General features: G+C 37.7%; 1 protein-coding gene and 1 non-coding gene across 3 annotated transcripts in view; one reads left to right on the forward strand and one right to left on the reverse strand.

Moving 5' to 3' along the window:
- Positions 1-3,948: 3,948 nt before the first annotated feature.
- Trnas-aga (transfer RNA serine (anticodon AGA)) lies at positions 3,949-4,024 on the reverse strand. Its single transcript has one exon. It is a non-coding gene; the product is annotated as a tRNA-Ser (tRNA).
- Positions 4,025-11,121: 7,097 nt separating this feature from the next.
- The window catches only part of LOC134210900 (uncharacterized), a 281,805-nt gene continuing 270,573 nt past the window's right edge, over positions 11,122-22,353 (forward strand). Inside the window, exons 1-2 of one of the 2 annotated variants that reach the window (XM_062687327.1) lie at positions 11,122-11,332; positions 11,987-12,210. In XM_062687327.1, the coding sequence (XP_062543311.1) occupies positions 12,145-12,210 (66 nt within the window). In that variant the 5' untranslated portion in view covers positions 11,122-11,332; positions 11,987-12,144. Of the gene's footprint in view, positions 12,211-22,353 lie in introns of both variants that reach the window. The other variant, XM_062687326.1, reaches the window with a different exon arrangement.

Consider the following 22,353-nt stretch of genomic DNA (forward strand, 5'->3'; position numbering starts at 1 on the left):
TGTTCGTAAGTAAATGCAAAAAAAACGGGTTCAGAATGTATGCATCAATCCCCTACAGTTCCACATAAAATCGAAAGACCTAAGTCAGAGCAGAAGTGTTGGCTGAGGTTGCGAAGAATTCATGTATGTTTGGTAATCCATTATGTCGTGATCCACATCTATTAATTATTCATTTTCTTTGGTTTTGTTAATGCGTTGTGGTCCTCACATTCCTAGAAAATAAAATTATTAGGAAAAAAAGAACTAATACAATTACAAAATTCTTATATAGAACGTATGTGACGTTTGCTTGTTGTTAAGAATCCCGATGAGTGCCTGAGTGATATTTTTAAATTAAGCGAAGCCTACATTGATTAAAGTATGTAAATATTTTCTACCTCTTGAATGTCAAAAAGGAACTCACTAGACCGCCATTATCGAGCGCAAAATACTGGATAATAAGGCAATCCATAAGACTGCTGCGATCAGTTGACGATTTTTGTTTACTTGAATTTTTTGACATCTATAGACCGGACTGACACAACGATTCAAAGGAAAATGTTAAGCTCGGTTAACACCAGCAGTGAGTTACCTTCAACTGCATACACACTTTGTTTTAATTTTGATTGTCAGTCCCATCGCTGAATGGATAGTCTAATATGTAGCGACAAAAATTATTATGCCCTGCTTTTAATTATTCATCTTTGTTTTCCAGCTGAAGCCTAAAATCCCAAAACTTCGGAAAACGTTTTCCTACTATGAAAAACCTCTTGTGTTGAATTGTACGAATCATTGGAATTCGAGTTTCTAAGACGAAGTTGCACAAAAAACTTTTGAAGTTATTCATAGCTTCTGATTTCAGCTACCGGCAGATTATTAGGAATCATACACTGAATGTTAATTTAATTCAACGGGTTTGGATTCAAAGTACTTGTACGAATTTGAAGAACACATACTCTTTCTCAAAACTTATTTTTAACCTGGCGAAGAACAATTAAAAAATAGTGTCTTAATAACGACTAAGGAAACCCGTCCGACCGAAAACAATTGTCCGACAAGCTCTGGTAAAAGGGACGTTTGTTGGAGTCTGGAAGTCCGCCTGTGTCTGCACATTTGAAGAAATTCTGCTAATAACGTTAAGCTTTATTTTCCGTTCATATTAAAGCTCATTTCATCAGTAGTGCTATTGTACGTTGAATTCAAGACTGGTCCACCTAATCGATGTTGAAATAGACTACTGCACGATGACGTCATCAAAAATAAAAACGAAAAGATTTGACAGTTCAGAGAGCTTGTTTACAAGGTGTTAGAATCTGCAGGCAATTTTCATTTTTCAAACCGGAAATTTAAAAATTAGTTAAATAAAATGCATCCGAACGTAATTACTCGGCTTCCACCTACGCAAACTCGTTGAATGCAGAAAGCAGGAAGCGTTACGTGAATAAAATACGTTCAATTGGTTTTGTGGACCCCTACGAGACACAAATGAATGTAGAAGATTTTCCCACTACGGGTACTTCTGGTCATATTGTGGATTATCTCATGAATCATGAAACATTAATTAACAATTTGCACGTAGTCAGAGGAAAGGTAAGTTCAAACCATGGCAATTTTGATTACTGTAGTGCTCAATGTATGCAATGGTCTCTATATCCATATAGGTATCACATTTCATGAGGCTGAATTTTTCGCCATTGGAGGCATGGCTTATAATTTAACGGGATGGAAAGATCCAATCAGCCCATTGCAATTGTGTTGCTGGATTGAATGAAGCCTGTTCGCATGTCTCAACGCTCCTTTTTCCTCTAGCCAATCTGTATACAATGGTGTCAACTTATAAGGTAAGATACGCACGCATCCTTCATTAGTTTAAGACGTTATTCGTAGCTTGTCCAGTGACTTGACATTTTTTTGCTAAGTTTAACAGAACTACCCTGTGGTTGGGCAAGACCCTCGAAGAAAATAAAAAATGATTTGAGTCACTCAGTAACGCACGTCGATTATGGCTTTAAAATCACCAGAATGGACGACCTAAAATTAAACTGCAACCGAACGAAATTCTTAAATTTCGTAAAACAATTGAAAAGCACAGCATTTACTGGGAAGTTTTGCGATGGCGAGGAAACTTTGTGTGAGTCATGTAAGAACGACATAATCCCCGACCACATATTTTTAAACACCAATATATTGCTTCAAAACGTGTTTGATCCGGCGTTAGAAGGAAAGTCGTTGGAGATTGTTGAACAACGGGTCCAACAAGTACTAAGGAACTTAACGAATAGCCACGAAGATATTCCATAAGTGGAGCGGCTCACAAGGAAGCAATCCGGCTCCGATTTGTGGAAATGGGTCCGAATAGGCAGAATAACCACGTCGATCTTGAACGAATGCATGCACACGTCTACAGATATATTGCCATCTAAAATGATCCTTTAAAAAAAATGCCGGCCGGAATCCATGGTATTCGAGATTGAGGCAACATTATACGGACGGAATCATGAAACAGAAGCAAACGGGCTTTTATCAAACACATTAGAAGTAATGATTCTGCTGTGGTTGATTTATGCGGTGTTTTTATTTATGAAAACCAACCTTATCTAGCTGCCACTCGGGACTTAATTATGACTTGCAAGTGCCACGAAAAAATAAGCATTGAGATTAAATGCCCATTTTGTCTTCGACACAAAACTAAATTCTATGAACAGTTACCGATAAGCTCCTTAATCGAAACATTTGATCCCTTCTTCGACTTTAATAATAATGAATATGTTCTAGTAAAGAATGTGCTATTTTTAAACCTGGATTAAAACTTATTTCTCAAAACCGTTTGGGACCGGGCCAGTGCTTTCACATGGAGAACCTCATGAAGAACTTTGTATTTTTCCCGCAGAAGTCCGATAATTCGTTCGATATGAATGCGTAAGGCAGTGATTTGCTTGCCAGTCACCAGCTTCGATGGCGTGAATTGTTTTTTTTATTACGCAGAAATGACGGTAGGGGAACTGGGGGTAGGACGCCCACGTTAAGGAAAATGCCATTTTTATCAATGAAAACCACCATTTCAGCCAGTTTTCATCAGCGCATACTGAAGAACAGCATATCTGCGACTGACTACCGATAACAGATATCTAATTGTCCATTTTATTGCACAGAAATTTGATTTTAAAAGCACCCGAAAAAAATGATTTTGAAACCATGCGGGGTGAGAAGCGCCAGTGGATGGGTTAAAACGCGCATGTGCTTATCGTACTGATTTTCATTTTAATTGCCTACATTAAGGCAATTAACCGAATGTTTCAGCTGTTTCGGTCATACGAAATGAGCATGGGCGTAATGCCCCACACCGACCTAAGTTTGAAGGCCCATAAAATCGTTTTAAAACCATTTTTGACGACGATTTCGTGTGGAACATAAAGAACACGAGTAAGCAGCATGGCTCATGGCTCAATTATTAATTTATCAATGTATAACAGCGACAGAAAGACTAAATTCCACCGAGCTAGAATTGCATCAAAACACGCAAAAATCGTTTTTTCGAGTTTTTCATGTATAACTAGAGAAAAATCATGAAATATATGTATCCAATGGCAATATTTTTCATTGCTTTATCGTATAGACTATTGAAAATAATCAAAATGGGGATATTTAACCTTATTCAGGGGTGGCGCGTTTTAACCCCTATGGGCGTGCTACCCCCACTTCCCCTATATTCAATGTAGCATTCCGTTTCTTCACCAATATTAAATCCTTTGTCGGCAAGAGCGACATAGTTTTGCTCGAGATTGTCCAAAAATCTGCTCTGTATAACAATTTCTCGTCAAACATAAAATGTTTCAAAGGTAATTGCCTATTTCCGGGGATTAAACCACCCGACTTGAACGTTAATTTACAATGTTATGAAAACTCATATGTGAATATGTACATTATGTGGAAGATATTGATTTGGAAAATGTATTGGAGGTAACCACTTTCCCTTCGATGGGACTCGAACCCATGACCCTACAGTACTCTAGACTGGTGCTTTAACCAACTAAGCTACGAAGGACCTCCGTCGGCCTTCGCAACCTAGCGGCTACTGAACAAGCTCGAGATTCCCAAATTGGACGCATAGTCAAATCACTCACAATCCATTTCTCAAGCCAATACTTCCACATGTGTATAGTACACGTCCACATTAGAGGAGCGTGAGTATTTTAAAATGTCTGGCGGCTATATACTTCTTCATCAGCAACTGTACTGATCAAGTGAGGTTGTGTAAGCTATTTGCCAGTCGGTCGTCAAGCTCAGACTCGACCGCATTGCGTAGGCAAAAGCACGCAACTCAAATTCAGTTCAATCGAAGGTAATTGCCTATTTCCGGGGATTGAACCACCCGACTTGGACGTTAATTTACAATGTTACCTCCAATACATTTCCAAATCAATATCTTCCACATAACGTACATATCCTAATATGAGTTTTCATTACATTGTAAATAAAATGTTTGTTGAAACGAACAAATTTCTCTTTCCCTGAAGAAGACACTAATCCCGTGTCGAAACGTCGGACGATTAGATGAGACTGCGTAGCCGTGTTACTCATAATTTATGATGAATATTTAGTATAAATAAAATCATATTTTATTTGATAATATATGAAATACTTACCTCCAAGATCCTGTGTGTGTTTCACTTCAGGTTTACTTATACAGTCCCATCCCGATTTTGGCAACACCCGTTTTTGTCTACCCCCGATTTTGGCAACACCCGTTTTTGGCAACATTTTCTTCCCGATTTTGGCAACAACCTTGAAAATATTTTTTTATTACTTTTTAGAGCAAAAACTGTTAATTATTATGTAATAGGATAAACAAAACCAAAAGTGAATGTATGCGTATTATGGGCTCTGTACGAATAGTGGGCACTTTCATTGAAATAATGAACCACCACTCGTATTACCGCTCATTGCAAACAATTTCTATTAAAACTTTTCTGCTCTTTTTATTCACGTTTTCCATGTACCTATTCACACTACCATAATATAACCAGCCCACCGTAGAATGTCGTATTTTTTGGCATCCTCACTGATTTTGTCGTCGACAAGCTGACTCACACTTGGTACATAGTACAACACCTATTAAGCGAATCCCGCTGTTTACATCACAAGGCAACCGATACTGCATGAGTGATCCAGGAGCAAGCAAGCCCCAGTAGGTTTAATTACTAGTGATTAGCACATTCGATTTTCTAAATGCGCTATACAGCTACTAGTCGTTTTGCTCATTATGTGCCTCTTTTTTGGTATCATGAGCATGAGCATGAGCATTATGACCGCACAATTCGTAGTTGCTACCTCGTGATTGACTGAACCTGCGAAATTGTACAGAGAACACAATGAATGGGGCTTGAGATTTGCTACCCATTCTCAATGTACACGTTTCGGGAGCTCAAATATTTAAAGTCAATAACGGCGCCGGCCACGTCCTTACGGTCATATAGGAATGAAAGGATTGTTAGGCCGACTCTCGTTGCTACTAGAGACCGAGTATACCTCTGCATCTTCACGATTGTCTTGGGATGGGATATCGTTTTAGTTACAAAGGATAATTTATCTGGATTCACTTTGGTAAGCGATGCGATCTATTAGATGGGAAATAACATTAATACGAGTTAAAAGTTAAAACATGCACGCCCGGTGGCATATGAAAACTGAGAAGATTCGAATTTTGGACGACTGCACGGAAGCGCAGCACACTGTACTCACTTGTTCGATGGCTACATGAGCCACCGAACACCAGATAGATATTTTATTTCTTTCCCGACGACTAAAGCACGCACTGCACTTACTTGTTCAATGGCTACTCTTATTATCGGCCGCGCAATGCAGAACACAATATTTCGGCAGATCGTGCGGTCGTTCTGCTGTCCGAAACAAGAAAAAACACGCACTGAGGTGTGCCTCTTTTTTGTATCAGTCAAGAAACTGTCATTTTATAATTTTATCCGTCTTTCTGCTACATTCCCGTATAGATAATAAGCAACAATTTTATTGAAAAGATTCTTATTGTTTAAAATTGACGCAAATTTGTCTAGCGATTAATATCAGAATACTGTTGGCTTTTCCAGTTTCCTGATGTGTCAATTGTACAACGAGCCTTTTGATTAAAGCATGTTTGCCAACAGTTCAACAGTAATGGAAAGAGTTTGGCAACATGTAACCGTAAGGCTCTCGAGCAAGCTTTGAAAAAAATCATGAGAAAAAATCGGGTTATTCTAAGCCAACTTGATGCTCTGCCGCGGGGCAAGTTATGAGCTTGCTAAGATCTTTGAAATTGCACGTTCGATGATTTACCGTTTAATGATCTTCAACGCTCACCAATGGAAGCTTATTGAGTGAAGCAAATCACTTGGTAACACAACAATGAGCGTCGGTACAGTGCGCTGATAGTAGAAGCCATTCAGGCATTCTAAAAATGAAGACCTCTATGAGTCTGGAACTCTAGCACACTGAATGGGAGGCATTGATAATTTCTCTCGACTATCTTATCACCTTTGGAAGAAGAGTGTTTTTTGGAGTCCAAAGTACGTACGTTTTCCTGCCACGTCTCCAAATTTGTCTGCTGGTATCGTTATCGAGGGTCAAGTGAGCCCAAGTACACGAATTCTTCAACCACCTTGATTTTGTCGCCATGATGGCCGTTGTCTTTTCTTCAGCCTACTTCGCTTCAAAGTGTTAATGACTTGTCCGATCTGCTTTACTTCCCTCTTCAGTCTGATGTAGCATTCTTCCATCTTTTCAAAGTTATAATAATGAAAGTAGTGCATGGAGAACTGGAGTTCGATGACCTGCAGCGAGAACCAGTTTGTCCGCAGGTTGACTGCTGTCTAGTATAAGAGGTGGCATGCCGCAAATGGTCTTCCAGCTTCCACTTGGCCACACTCGTAGTGCGAGGGGCACATTGTGCTCATGGACCAATCATTGCCGTCTGCAATATTCCTGGGTTGAGTGCTAGGAGTCCGAGTGTAGTTAACCTTTTTCACACTACATTGGATACGCTTGACCAATATGCAGAATGCAGATTCCCGCTACCATTTTCTAAAACAATGGAACGTCTTATGCCTGGCGTTCGTTTTTTTCCATAATGTCAACGAAAATGTGCACAGAACTTTACTGTGTTTTACTCTTAATCACACCGACCACAAGAAAGTTTGCTCCCATCAAAATCCATTATATAATTCGAAATTTATAGCACATTTAGTCATCTTGTATCCGTCGTAATGTTATTTGATTTATATAGTGAGTTTTGATAAAAAGAAGCATTTTTGGTGAACTTAACTTTATATAAGATGTCAGATTGAAATCAGCACTTCAATGGACTACAATAGAAACGTTTTCATATCAGCACCAATTTTTGTAAGGACGTGGCCAATGCTATTGTTAATTTAAAATACTATTTATCATTAAATTTGTATTATGAAATTGGCTAATTAGATACATTATCGTTTGATTACCATTCTTGAGTTTGTTTCAATTTGGTTTGAATTACAATCTTCGAGTTTTGAATAATATCGCATAAATGTCAATTATGATGCATGTGCATCATTTAAACACACTCCACATACTTTGTAGTACATATTCTAAGTATTCAGCTTCAATCACGCAAACAAAAAAAATTGAAATTTTGTATGAAATTTTTTTCCCGTTTTTGGCAACATCCCCATTTTGGCAACATTAAAATCCGGTCGTGTTGCCAAAATCGGGAAGGGACTGTATTCAAGTCATTCGAACATTCTTCTTCTTCTTCTTATTGGCATTACATCCCCACACTGGGACAGAGCCGCCTTACAGGTTATAGTTCATTAAGCACTTCCACAGTTATTAACTGCAAGGTTTCTAAGCCAAGTTACCATTTTTGCATCCGTATATCATGAGGCTAACACGATGATACTTTTATGCCCTGGGAAGTCGAGACAATTTCCAATCCGAAAATTGCCTAGACCGGCACCGGGAATTGAACCCAGCCACCCTCAGCAAAGTCTTGCTTTGTAGCCGCGCGTCTTACCGCACGGCTAAGGAGAGCCCTCGAACATTCCTTAGCACTTAAAATGAAATTATCACCTCCATCACAATTTTCATGCAGAGCAGATCCATTAGAATCTTTTCCAACTCCTTTATTTTTAGGTTCAGGTTCGACTTGTCACTATGGTGCTCCGATGTCTGTGTTACCAATGGCAGCCTCACAAATTTCACTCTTTTCCGAAGAGGAAAGCGACCTCGGCACACAAGGGCTTGAATCACTTGAATTAGTTCGACGGCAAATAGAGCCATAGCATTCGTCTTCTTTGCTAACAAAACCTTCTAGGTTTATCTGATTTACAAAACATTCGGAGCGGTTTTTATTCATTTCTTCATATGGTTTCGAGATCAAACCTACGAAAACGTTTGAGTTGTTAGTGCCAGTTCATAGAGTTTCATCAGTCAAGTTACTGATTCCATCACTTTCAACATCCGATGAGGAATTTGAATACAAGCAAACATTTGACACTTCCGGTTCAGGCAGTTGTTTAGAGGGCACCCAATCTACATCGCTGACGTCAGTGACTTTCGCCGGTTTACCTGATAGTTAAAAGGAAACGGTAATTAATTACAATATTCATATTGTGCTCAATTGATAATAATTTACCAGAAGAAAAATGTAGCGAGCAAACATGTTTGTATTTCCTTTGGTCATTTTCCTTCAACTACAACGCTTCGATCCAAAGATTTCTCCGCCTCGCGTTTAAACAGTTTATGTGATGGATTTTTGATTCCTAGGGAATTGGCACACTTTTTTATTTCTTTAAGAATCGCACTTCTTCACAACGCACGTCCTGGTCATTTTTAATAAATAATTTAAAAACTGTCAACTGTTTTTTGTTCACTCCTCGCATTGGCGTAACGCTTGCGGAAGATCCTTGTTCCCGCACTTTCATTGCTGTTTGTTTTGTTCATTTTGACAGCTTACCCACGTGCTTTTGCTGCCGACTCTAAGCTCTGCTAGGCGTCGCGACGTGTCGAAGGGTAGAGTACTATATTTTTGCAAGTGAAAATATTTGCAAAACAGTTAGAAATATTTAATATTTTTAACGTATTCGATAGACGAAAAATGGGATCTAATGAGATTCAAACACATATTGCAAATGCATTATGCAAGGTATTATAAATTTACAATTACACAGCTTCATTGCAACCAATAATTAGAATATTTGTAATACAGTGTCGACCCGATTTTGTCTACCCCCGATCACCCCAAAAAAATTTGAAAATTTTTGGTCATTCTTTTTATTTCCGTAAAAAATACCGCAAACAACTTCGATTTTCATGAAATAACTTTCACTGCCTGTAGTTTATTATAAATGACCTCTGAATACCTGTGCAGGATTCTGTAAGCATTTTCGACAAGATATAACGGGCACCGTTCACGCATTTTGCCTTTCCAAGGCATAAAATAATTTATATTTGTGAAATGAATTAAAAAAATGGAAATAATTTTTTTCCGATTTTGTCACATTCCCTGTTTTATCAGGCAAAAAATCGTTGGAATCCATCCTTTGACTAAATCTACAATATCAGATCTAATTTAAGTTTTTATCAACCTGTGCTATGGTGGAACATCACTCATTCTCAACGCGTGTTGGGATATCTTGCTTGAACAACGGCCGCACGCTAAGCTTCAATAGTACAAATATATACTTTTTCATCTTTATACCATACTCCTGGAAGTATAGCTGTTCCATATAAATAGGAAATAATATTAAACAGAGGAAAATTCTGAAATGAGAATCGATTCCTGCAAATGCATTGTTGAATGTGTGGAGTTGGTGAAGATGATTATTCTGTTAAACCAAAAGGTTTTATCGACTGTGACCGGGAGTCGAATCAACCTTTTTTGACTTGGTAATATGCAATGTTTATAATAGTAAAATTGCGCAGAGAGAAGCTGCTAGCACTGATTCTGAACAATTATATTAATAATTTTGGGAATTTTCATATTTGTTCAACCTTTTAATTATCCAGGCGATAACTACTTCTGCAGTGTCAGCATTTGTTTACTTTGCTTGATAGGAAGACGGTTTGGCAATTTAATAGGTAGATTTGGTTTCACTCTTTGCGTAACTCTATATAAAAGACTCTGGTAATATCAAGCCTCTACAGACTCGGCTATTTGTCAATGAAAATAATTCTCATTTGGACTACGTCTCTTGACTTCTCATTTCCATAAAAAAAATCAAACCAGTTCGTAAATAAAAACGTTATCTAAATCCTCTAGGTTTCGCTTCAACCAGAGGAAAAATCCTAACTGCTGAAGGCAATTGAAATGTATTATTAATAACTAAAAATGTATCATAGCAAATAAGGATGATAGTAATTAATTGCATATTATTTGTCAACTCGGCCGTACGAAAACAATTTTTTTGTTAAATATCTTGGCTGTGCATATGCATATGCGAAACATGTGCTGTGCATATGCACAGCCAAGATATTTAACAAAAAAAGGATGATAGTATTAAGAAAACACGGAACACCTAGTCTAAGAGATGAATGAATGTATTAGATAATTAACAAATAAAATTAGTTAAAAAAAGAAAGATCACAGGGGCTTGACCAATAAGTCATCTGTCAAAAATAATTCGAGTTTAAGAGTTTAATTAAGTTTAATAATCTCTAATTTTTTCCATGAATTAGAATATGCTCAGTTGAAAAAAAATAGGTTTGGATAATTCTCGCACATTGCTGTTTTATTGGAAAAGCTCCGTTAAATGTGGAAGAAACTGAATCGTGTGCAAATGAGTCTTAGCGTGCAAGTTAGTTCCAACTTACCCGCTCTCCATATGATTGCGGTAGTAACTCACTTGTTGTGATAAAGATGAAACTGAGTTCCATTGTTACCCGAGGACACTCTCTCGCTCTCCGACATTGCCGGTGATGCGTTTTCCTTTTTGGCCCTTGATGCCCGCGTGGAGTGCCTGTTTGGGAGCATTTCGTGAACCGCGCGCCTGCAGCAGCATTGTTTTCCACCCTGGCTCTGCTGGGTTTGCCGGTGCGGATGATAAACGGGAAGCGGGACGGGAATGTTTGTGTATTGCTCGCTCCTTCCTCGCGCTGAGCTGTGAACCAGACAGTGGGTTATTAGTTGCGCGACAACATTGAACGCAGTAAGACGCTTATCGTCGCTCGCTTCGCACCCAAACTAGTGTGCTTCTCCACCTGCTACGACGACGGCAGTTGGCGAAGACCCGAGAGGATCGGAGATTTTCCCCCCTTTCGCGCGGGTTTGAGCGCCGCGTGTGTGTTATCAGCGCTCGGGGAGATTGGGAAGGATTTTCCGGAACAGGTTATTCAGTTTCGTCTTTACAGCCGGTTTGGACGGTGCAATCTCGGTGCAGTCAACAAGCTTGGCCACCCGAACCGGTCGCATTGAAGCGCAAATCCTTTACGGAATTGACCGTGGATGATGATCTGTTTTCGGAACTTTGTGAAAGACGTAAAAGCAGTGTTGTGTTAATCCTTAAAAACGAACGGAATCAGAAACGCGAGTAATAGCGGCGGCTTAAGTTAAGCCGGCAATATAACAAAAAAACACACCGGTCGCAGTCGCTACCACTTTGAGAGGGGCTTCCATGGGAGACCGTTGCGCTGATCTTGAAGAAGCGAACTTACTACCGCGAATGCTCCAAGCCCTCCCAGTAGAGGGGCAGGCAGTAAGCACGAAAACAAGCAATCTTCACGTGTGTTTGGGGCGAAACCATTTGCTGGGGAGCGGACGTGGACGGAACAAAACATGATAAATTTGTTTTTGTGTTAATTTTTAATCTGATTAAAGAGAGGGTTAATTAATGCATTTAACATTAAATCGCGAGAAGCGTAAGGACAGTCATGTGAGCTCAGCATCCAAGCTGTAGAGAGTTTTAGTGTGGAAGAAATGATCCGTGTAGTTGTTTTTTGCAAATACCTGAATTCATGGTAATTTTTATTTCGGTTAACTCAGTGAGTGCTGTAAAGATTTAACTACTGTGAGGTGACACTTTGAAGGTGAAGAAAATTGCTAAGTTATCAATTAGAGCAGATAATGAAAGCCAAGCTTATCAAGAAAACAGTGCAGAAGGACAATTGAATTTTCCAAGCCACTGGTGCACGTTTGTTGGCATGGATTTTCAGAGTGCAATGGAAACCTTCGCCGAAGCATGGGTCGCAGCGAGCGCTGGAGCACAGGTGAGATTTTTGTAAATATTTTTAGTAGTAAATAGCAAATAGTTTCATCAAAGTTATTGAAAAAATATCTAAAAACTCTAGAATTTATATACGCAATATTATTTATGTAAAAAATAATAATTAAGTCTAATAGTTGCCGAATTGCTAAGTTATGTATGATTCAGCAATACAAACGCCACTCTGTAGGCATCTTTTTTCATTGAATTCCTTACGGTGCTTACGTAGAAACACGCCCATATTTGCGTTAATGCAGAACACAGGGTTGCATTTCTGTATCTCTATAATCCACGATAAATAATTTATTGCCGGCTACGATAAAATGGGCTAATTGCTTTGTCCCCGGTGTACTTGGTATATCTCCGTTATCGTAGCTAAATGGTGTGTTTATATTTTTTTTGGTCTTGTTATCGTTCAAACACTAGCACTTACTTCAACGTCACTGCAAAAAATACTTTGTTTATTTGGGATTAACGGAAATCAGCCAATAACCAGTATCGCTGCGATCGTATAATGTATTTTAATTTAACTTCATACATTATTGAAAAGATCTAAAAACTTTGAGTACAACTTTGTTGTACAATAAATGAATTATAAACTGAGGGACTTCATAATTTTGAACATAAGTAATGATATCGGATAGAGTGATTCAAATTTTGACTTTTTCACTCCTCTATGCTTAAACGATGACATTTGACGTTTAATTGACCCTCCTAATTTTTTAGCTAATTTGGATGTAACTAGACTGAACACGCGCATTTTGAAGTTTGTATGGAAATTACTATTGGAATTGCAACATAAGTGAAAAACTGTTCCGTGTTGCGATCCATTAACTATTCAAATGTAATCAACACGATGCGTTCATAGAATACTTCCTAAGCGAGAGGGCAGTTGTTGTTGCGAAGCGATCTGGCTTTTGCAAGCAAAGTTATTAAGGAAACAAAAATGCTCATTATTGATATTGATGTTATTCTTTTACGTGTTAAATTGAATTAATACGATTCAGTATTTCTCTAATAACTTATCTGTCAAGCATAGAATCATTTCGCAACAAAGACGATCAGTTTCGTTGCTAAATTTTCTTTTTTGGCAACGTAGTCATATATTTTTAGAGCCTAATGAGCAACGTTGCGGAACGATTTTCCACAAAAGTGAATGTTTTCATAGTAATTTTCATACAAACTTGAAACTGCGCGTGCTCAGTCTAATTACATCCAAATTAGCTAACAATTTAGGAGGATTAATAGAACATCATATGTCATCGTTTAAGCATAGAGGAGCGAAAAAGTCAAAATTTGAATCACTCTAATATCGGACCTATCCTTACAATTATGTCTGTACGTTTGTATAAACCAGGGAGAAATATCGGCAGGTTATTTCTATGATTCATTGACCGACAAAAGTCACAGGAAAGACAATTTGATTTAAAAAAAATGACATTGTTGGTTCAAGATTCACTCTGATACGTGATGTGTCTTTGATTGAGGCAGTTTCCGTACATCAGTGTGAACCAACTGTTCAGAATCCCTATTTTGGAAGCTGAAAGCATTTGTTGTTTGTCCGCATGGATCCATTGCGTTTGCCACATAAGATACAATTTTTTTTTCGGGTGATCCACTGCGTCCATTTCATTGAACTTTTGTAGTATACCCGTGTCATTTGTTTAGTGCATGTATTTCTGCTCCATTTCTATTGAGATGAAATGAAGTAGTCGTTAGATACAAATTAATGCAATCGTGGGCAAATAATAAATTCTAAGAGAACATAGAACACAGTTAAAATCAGGCAATGTCTCAGTTGTAATACTGAACCATTGGAGAAAAAGCAGAAGACTGAAGAAATAAAATCGATCTATCAGCATATTTAGTTGTTGCGTCTAATATAAGTACTTTTTCTTTTCTTTCCAGTCATACAAGTCATAAAATTACTCAACTTTTATGTTTGCCCTACGAGAAAATTTTGTGTACATTGTGCGATAAAAGTATTACAGATCAGATTTAAAAAAAACTTAAAACTTCAAGTCTAAAACGTATTTATACCAAAATTTTACACAGTTTTTTTTTATTTTCTTATGCTGAACTGCATTAAGATCTGCCATCCGGTGGATTGGATTGAGTATCTATTTATTCAACAGTTTTCCTTTAACAAAGTTGTTCCAAAAGGCAATCATCTCAGTCCGAAAGTAAACTTTTTATAGAACGCGCTTGGATCCATAGTGTTGAATACCCATCGACTCGACTTGACGTATTGGGTAAAGATGTCGGTGTGGTCAACTTTCTATACAGTAATATTTTTGTAATCCTTTATTTTTTGACAACAAGTTGCCTTTGACAGATGACAAAGCCTGGTTGATCACTATTGAATTTTATTACGATCAGAAATTGCGTTAAACGTTCAACAGATATGAAACAATGATATGTTGAACCAGAAAGCTTGGTATCTTGGTTAAGTGTGAGGAAAGCAGTATGATTACTAAACTTAGTATACTTTTCCGATTGAAGCAAAGTTTCTGGAGCCCAACAATAAAGGAGTACTTAAAATTCTGCGAGAAGCGTATTTTAATATGTAGCTTTATTCTTTAATAAAAACAAGCCATGAAGCTAAGCAAATCGCAAACAAAATGGCGGCTCTTAGGAATTTCCCAGTTGTTGTGTTTTTTTCCGCCGGCCGGAACCATAACGGAAGAGGCCCCAAAACGCCCACCCCGAGGCAAAACGCCTTTAGGGTATTCCCTCATATTTTCCGTGTTTGAGATGGCCGTAACAAAACTAGACCTAAAATTGAATAGGTTAGGCGAAAAAAGTTCCAAAATAATAGATAAATCGAAATTTTCAACATTTTGATGAAACATCTTAAATTTGGCGAGGCAAAACGTCCTAGGGGGACAAACCTACAATGTACTACGCGTCTCCACGCGCTGTCCATACCAGAATGCTGATTCGCCGACGCGTGGTGCGTTGTTCCCAAAGAGCTGCCAGCTAGAAGCCTCATGAGTTTTCCGGCAACGAAATATCTCCACTTTTTTGAAATGTGAATGTTATCAATATGATAATGAATTTCCTACAATTTTAAGATGGCCCATTGTTTAACTGTTGCATGAGGTAAAAATACCCATAAAATCGTTACGGCTAAGGCATCAAATCAGTTTTTGCTTAGCTAGGGCATATTGCTCCCCCTTCCCCTATAGCAAGTCTTACTGTTTCTTCAGACCAAGGGAGGAAATTTGCAAAGGACCGTCACCGAAAATAACATCCCGAGAAACAATAATGGCTTTACTACGCTAAAGACAGTGATTCATTCTTCGAATATACCTACTAACAGGCACAACAAATCTCGCTTCCATACTTTCCCGAGGGTCAATTGCGGAATCCTTGAGTTGGACTATTCAGCCGAACTAACTTTTCTACATTTCCTTTTGGTAAACTGTGGGGATTGATATTGATATCCAGTGTTTTGTTATTTAGCCGTAAAAAATCATAATTGATCAATGGGCAATGCACAATGGTCCCAGAGTCGAATCTAGCAAGACAAAAATGTTTGCGCCAAAACTATTAGTTTTAGATATATAGTGTCTTTGGGAAAAAAATCATATTTTTTGACGATTTTTTTCCATATAGTGAAATTAGGGTGGTACCTATATTTCAGAAGTTCATAATATCAACTTTTTAACTTTTCGGTAAAGACTTGTGCAATGTTCCACAAAGTTGTAGAGCAACTAATTTTGAGCAACTTTGCTGAAGAAACCATTTTTCTATCACTTATGATTCACAAGTTATGAGCTTTTTCAATAAATACGTTAGGGCGGTCCCCTAAAATCGGTATTCTTCACATAACTTTTTATACATTTATTTGTCGCATAAACTATATTCCGAGCACTTTTAGAACTTTTGAAGACGCACATTTTTGTTAAAGAACCATGGATCTATCTCTTATAACAAAAAAGTTATTCGTGTTTTTGTATGAAAAGCATGTTTTTTTCATGTGCGTATATTTCAAAATGGAGCAAACCGATTTTCAATCTATTGGTTCTATTCGAAAGCTCGCACTTTTCTGCGCTTATGGTGGGAAAACTGAGAGAGCGTTTTTTGTTTAAAGCGATTTATTTCATTTTGAAAAAAATATGTTTTTAATCGAAAAACGGCGATAACTTGATAAATAAACGAGATAGGTCCATGGGTCTTCAACAAAAAGATGTGCCTTTAGAAGTTCTAAATGTGGTCCATACAAAGTATCCCTCAAAAATCAATAAATAAAAATATATTTAAAAAAAAACGGTTTTCGTAAGGAAATAAAGTTGAAATCAAAGTAGGCTGATCGACAGAGCGTATGATTTTTTTGACGTTATTGTGCCTTGCAACAAAATTATAACTTTCGTGATAATTTTCCAAAGCTCTCAGAGATGTGAAAAATTTCTCTGCAGTACAAATAACACGTGCTATCCAAGCAAGCGTTCACCGCTAGGATGCACCGCGTGGCGGCCAAATTTTAAAAATATCGAAGTAGCTTTTTTATCTGGAGGCATGTTTTTCTTAGGCGACTATCTGGCGCGTATTTTCCGTTGCGACCAAAAATGAGCGGAAGAATTGTTTTTTTTTTGTGAGCAGTACAGTACATGATTCATTTACAAATTACATAATACCGAAAAAATCAATTTTCAACCCCTACCTGCCCCTTTTTACAACTTTGATCTCGTGCTTGATGAAGATTTGCGCCGTATCAAGGTTTTCCGTTCCGGAATTTCTCCTGGTGTACCTACTTAGCCAAATTTGTTGCGTTCAAGAAATGCTCTTTTTTCTATTACTTGCCTTCCATAACATTTCGAACTTTAATGCAAACCACTGAGATTTTCCCACCTGATGAAGGTTTGCTTTTAACGTAATAGTAATAAAAACATTTCAGTAGCTAACAAAGTAGCTTTCTCCCACTGTCGATACCGAAAAAATCGAATCAAAACAGCCTACTTTGATCCATCTAACGTTTATTTCCTTACGAGAACCGTTTTTTTAAAGATATGTTTATGTGTTGATTTTTGAGGGATACACATTTAGAACTTCTAAAGGCACATCTTTTTGTTGAAGACCCATGGATCTATCTCGTTTATTTATCAAGTTATAGCCGTTTTTCGATTAAAAACATATTTTTTTCAAAATGAAATAAAACGCTTTAAACAAAAAACGCTCTCTCAGTTTTCCCACCATAAACGCAGAAAAGTGCGAGCTTTCGAATAGAACCAATAGATTGAAAATCGGTTTGCTCCATTTTGAAATATACGCACATGAAAAAAACATGTTTTTCATACAAAAACTCGAATAACTTTTTTGTTATAAGAGATAGATCCATGGTTCTTCAACAAAAATGTGCGTCTTCAAAAGTCCTAAAAGTGCTCGGAACAAAGTTTATGCGACAAATGAATGTATAAAAAGTTATGTGAAGAATACCGATTTTAAGGGACCGCCCTAACGTATTTATTGAAAAAGCTCATAACTTGTGAACCATAAGTGATAGAAAAATGGTTTCTTCGGCAAAGTTGCTCAAAATTAGATGCTCTACAACTTTGTGGAACATTGCACAAGTCTTTACCGAAAAGTTAAAAAGTTGATATTATGAACTTCTGAAATATAGGTACCACCCTAATTTCACTACATGGAAAAAAATCGTCAAAAAATATGAAATTTTTTTCCCAAAGACACTATATATCTAAAACTAATAGTTTTGGCGCAAACATTTTTGTCTTGCTAGATTCGACTCTGGGACCATTGTGCAATGGGCTTGAAAAAGATTTCTGGAATTTGCTGCTATTAGTAGCTTACATGCATTTTCTTTTACGTAGGCTCCTGGAAATTAATATTTTTACGTGTTTCAAATAAATTTGGAAGCTAGTTGCGAATTTCATTGTTTTCATGCAAAACTCGGACGTACTTATTCCTTTGTTTGTGTATCTTTCCATATAGTTCTCATATTGTAGACTCCAAACCGTTTCCATCTTCTAAGCTACAACTTGACTAGTTCTAGCAGTAACTGTTGAAATTCGAAATAAACGAGGCATCCAATTATAGAACACTATCCTTTCATTCCCATCGCGTTGGCTCGCACGAACTCGTTGCAAGTGCAGATCTTACAGCAGGCGAGTGCTTGCATCATCTATTCCTTACCATACCGATATGCCGTAAGGACGTGGTCAGTTTCTGTAGAGTTTTCCGATTGATATACCCACCACATCTGTTGTGGTATATAACAACAAAGCACATGTGGCGATTGGGAAAATCAAGCATCCAAGGTTGGTTGGGATTCTGGTAGCTTTTTCCGCAAATTGTAAGGGTTCAAGTGGTCTTGTTGTGTAGGGGTTATCATGCCTATCTAGAGAGTAGGAGGGTGAAGGTTCGAGTCTCTTCTCTCCAAGACACGTGGATTGTTTTTCGCAAAATTAATATCAATATGTCCATTTCGAAAACATGCGCTGTGCATATGCATCATATGCAAGTCAAGATATTCAACAAAAAAAGGAGGAAGATTGTTTGGCAGAAAGCCATTTGGCCAAAAGTCACAAGGCCGAAAGTAGTTTGACCAAATATGTAATTTGGCGGAACAAACAATTTGACAGAAGCACAATTTGCCGAAAATGTCATTTAAACGAAAGGGACATAATGCCGAAAATGTCGTTCAGCCCAACAGTTCCTTTGGCTGAAAAAAATCGGTTGGCCGAAACGCTTATTTTGGCTGAAATGATCATTTGGCAGAAAGGGCCGTTTAGTCGAAGTGAACATACGACCGAAAGTGTCGTTAGGTTGAGCCGATCATTTTGGTAAGAGAGTCTTTTATAGTCAAAATGCCATTTGGTCGACTGTTTGTTTGGCAGAAAATACACTTTCGGGCCAAATGGCTTTTTCTGCCAAAATAGCCTTTCTACCAAACGGAATTTTCGGCCAAACGACCATTCCGGCTAAACGACATTTTCAGTTAAATGGTCTGTAAGGGCAAACAACTTTTCTGGCCAAATTACCAGGTTGGACGAATGCCCTCTTTCGGCGGTGATGACTTCCGAGGCTAGATGACTTCCAGCTAAATGTGCTATCGGGAAGTGGCATTCGAACAAATGGCTTTCCGCCAAACGACTTGTGGTCAAACGACGGGAAGAAGGCACATATGGTCGAAAATATCGTTTGACCGAACTGGTCATTAGGCCGAAAAAGTCGTTTAGTCACTTGACCGAAAATACAATTTGGCAGAAAGGTTACTACTATTATGTCTTTATTTAAGAGACTTGCAGCAGTTGGCTGGCTCGCCTCTGATCAGGCAAAAAGGTAATTTGACCAAACGGGCCAAAGGAAAATGTCATTTGGCCAAACGGGTCGACATTTTTGACCATAACACCCGTTCAGCAAACGACATTTTCGGCTGTATGGCTCATTCGGCCAAATGGCATTTTCCGCAAGTGGCCATTATATAGTAAAATGACGTGTTAGGGCATACGCCAAACCGTTTTCTATTTTATAATGGTTTCGCCCGAACATTCATTTCGGCTCGACGACTCAACCTCGTAATTCAGCCAAATAGCTTTCCGCCGAAAGATTTTCGGTCAAATTATCCTTCTTCCTATTTAATAATTTTGGATGTCTGTATGTGTATATGTATACAAATTTTGTAGACACATTTTCAAGCATCTACCGGATTACTTACAACAGGTTTCATTCGAAACCTTTCAAAGCGTGAAAAACACGCTAAAAAACTCTCATTCATATTTTTGGTATTTTAGCATGAAAAAGGCACCAACACCGCTAGGTGCATTAATCGTGGTTTTTCATACAAGCTACTGCAATAATGGTACAAAGCCGTCAAAATGGAAAAAGATATACCATATTGATTCGAAACCCAAAACCCAGACTCATGATCCGATCATTATAGAGATTTGTCTTTGAAATGTTTTATTTTCTTTTTCCAAACCATAATAAACTGATATTTGATTCTGAATATGAAAGATCGTAAATGTAAACATAAACTGTTTCCGAGTAACATTTTAATTTTTGTTCCACTCTCGAAACGGTTTACAAAAGCAAATTATAAGAATAAACAACAATAATCGGGGGTGATACAATGGGTCTTTTGGGTGAAAATGGGTCAGCGCTCTCACCGGCAGTCTTGAGGTCATAGAGCAGGCCTGGTAGCGGGTCACTTTTTAGTGACTTGGTCACTTTTTTCGGGCAAGTCACTAGAAAGTCCCTTTTTTCGACCTCAAGACCTCACTATTTTCAACTATTTTGAAACTATTGACTAAGATTTTTTTAAATAAAACTGTATGTACCCATCGGATGATGCTTTGATCATGGCGGAAATAAAATTACGAATCATAAAAAAATGATCGCGCTGAAACTTCGCCAACCGTTTAACTCGCTGCTTTTACTGGCATTTCACCAGTAGCAAATTGAAGGTGTTTCACGTCAAAATTTATAAATTGATATACAGTCATGCAAGCAGGAGATCTGCCAATACCGATTTTATTTTAAAGCTCAAACTTTATACAGTAGGAGTAGGTGGGAAGATTTGATTCCTTGGGAGACTTGACCCTTGGGAGACTTAATTCTCCGCTGTTTTACCGAGAACTATATTAGTATTGTTAGAGCGTACTTTTATTATAGATCCTCTAGACAAATGTGGCGAATTATTTTTTGATTGACAACCTTATTTACTCTATTATTTACTGCTTACTACTGACTATCAAAATTTGGACAACTTCCCTAATATTGACAAAATGCTATCATTTTTTCACAGCACAAGCCGTCAATATGCTAAATGATCTTCACTGATAAAAATGCCAACATTCCACCACAATTTCAGGATAATTGGATTTTGAGTTGTTGTCACAATATGAGGAGACTTGATTCTGAGACTTGAGAAGTTTGGCAAACAAATTCAAGAAAGTATAAATTTGTTCTCAAGCGGCTATTTTTTTTTTGTAGATTTGACAGATGTGATGAAGGGTTTGCTCTAAAAAAATATTTGTTGAGTAGATGTTATAGAGAGAGAATCAAGTCTCCCCAATTTTGAAGATTACATGCGCTATCAAATTCCATAGAAAAAATCGTTCATGAATACGTACAGCAAGTTGAGAAATCTGCGTATTTTGGAAGAAAAATATGTAAATAGTTGAGAGCGCATAGTCCTGCAGTATAAGCAGGAGGTTGAGCGTTCAATTCCAAGCTCGTTGTACTGGATCTTCATAATTTTAGTTCCGTTTTCTATCCAAACGATCCGTACTGTTGTTTTTTTTTTGCACTGAAAATTCCAATAACTTCCGTGGCACCTATGATAAATCGTGCATCTTTCTTAAATAGGTATTCAGCTAATCCAGTGAACTTAATTTTCACTGATTCTCACGTGAAGGGAATGCTCCTTCACGCAGATTTTTGCCTAGAAATCATTTTTCAGAAAAGAAAACAGGTCTTATGAGTGTTATGACTTTCCTTACAATTCGATAGTTTGTACAGAACATAAAATCCTACGTAAACAAATGTAGAGCACGTTCTCTTAAATGTAGATAATTTCCCGCAAAATACTGAAAATAAAAAAATAGCTATCACAACAAAAACATCCCCTTATTAGATTTCAAAGTTGTATAATATTATCTAATGGTATGGGGTGGTATGGGTACCCCTTTCCTCCGAAAGAACCAGAGTAGTCAAAATTACAAAGTGCGTTTGCTTCTTGTAGAACAATTCACCACTGATGGAATCTGTCCTATCAAACTCGCATGTAAATGACTCAAAAATCTTTCATTAGAAAACTTCTTTCTTTTCCAGTCTCACTTCTAAACTCCAAACTTTTGTACTTCGTAACTTCTGATTCCTCACATCTTGTTTCTTATGCGTGAGCAGGGTTCGCAGAAATCGCTCTCAATGGATAACGAACAACGATAAAAGAAAGGCAAAACCTGTTCCGAATCATAGGGTGAGGGAGGTATTTTGGACCACCAGTTCGACGGCTCATAATTTGGACTACTGAGTGCAAATTCCTATTGGTGGTCCAAAATAAGAGCCCCCGTAAGGGTGGTCCAAAATACATCCTTTACAACAAGCCATGAAACAAATTTATCAAACTTGTATACAAGTGCGGAAAAACAGAATCGGATAGGCAGCCCCCACCGAGAAGTGA

This window comes from Armigeres subalbatus, chromosome 2 (genome assembly GCF_024139115.2).
Source record: "Armigeres subalbatus isolate Guangzhou_Male chromosome 2, GZ_Asu_2, whole genome shotgun sequence".
Taxonomy (NCBI): domain Eukaryota; kingdom Metazoa; phylum Arthropoda; class Insecta; order Diptera; family Culicidae; genus Armigeres; species Armigeres subalbatus.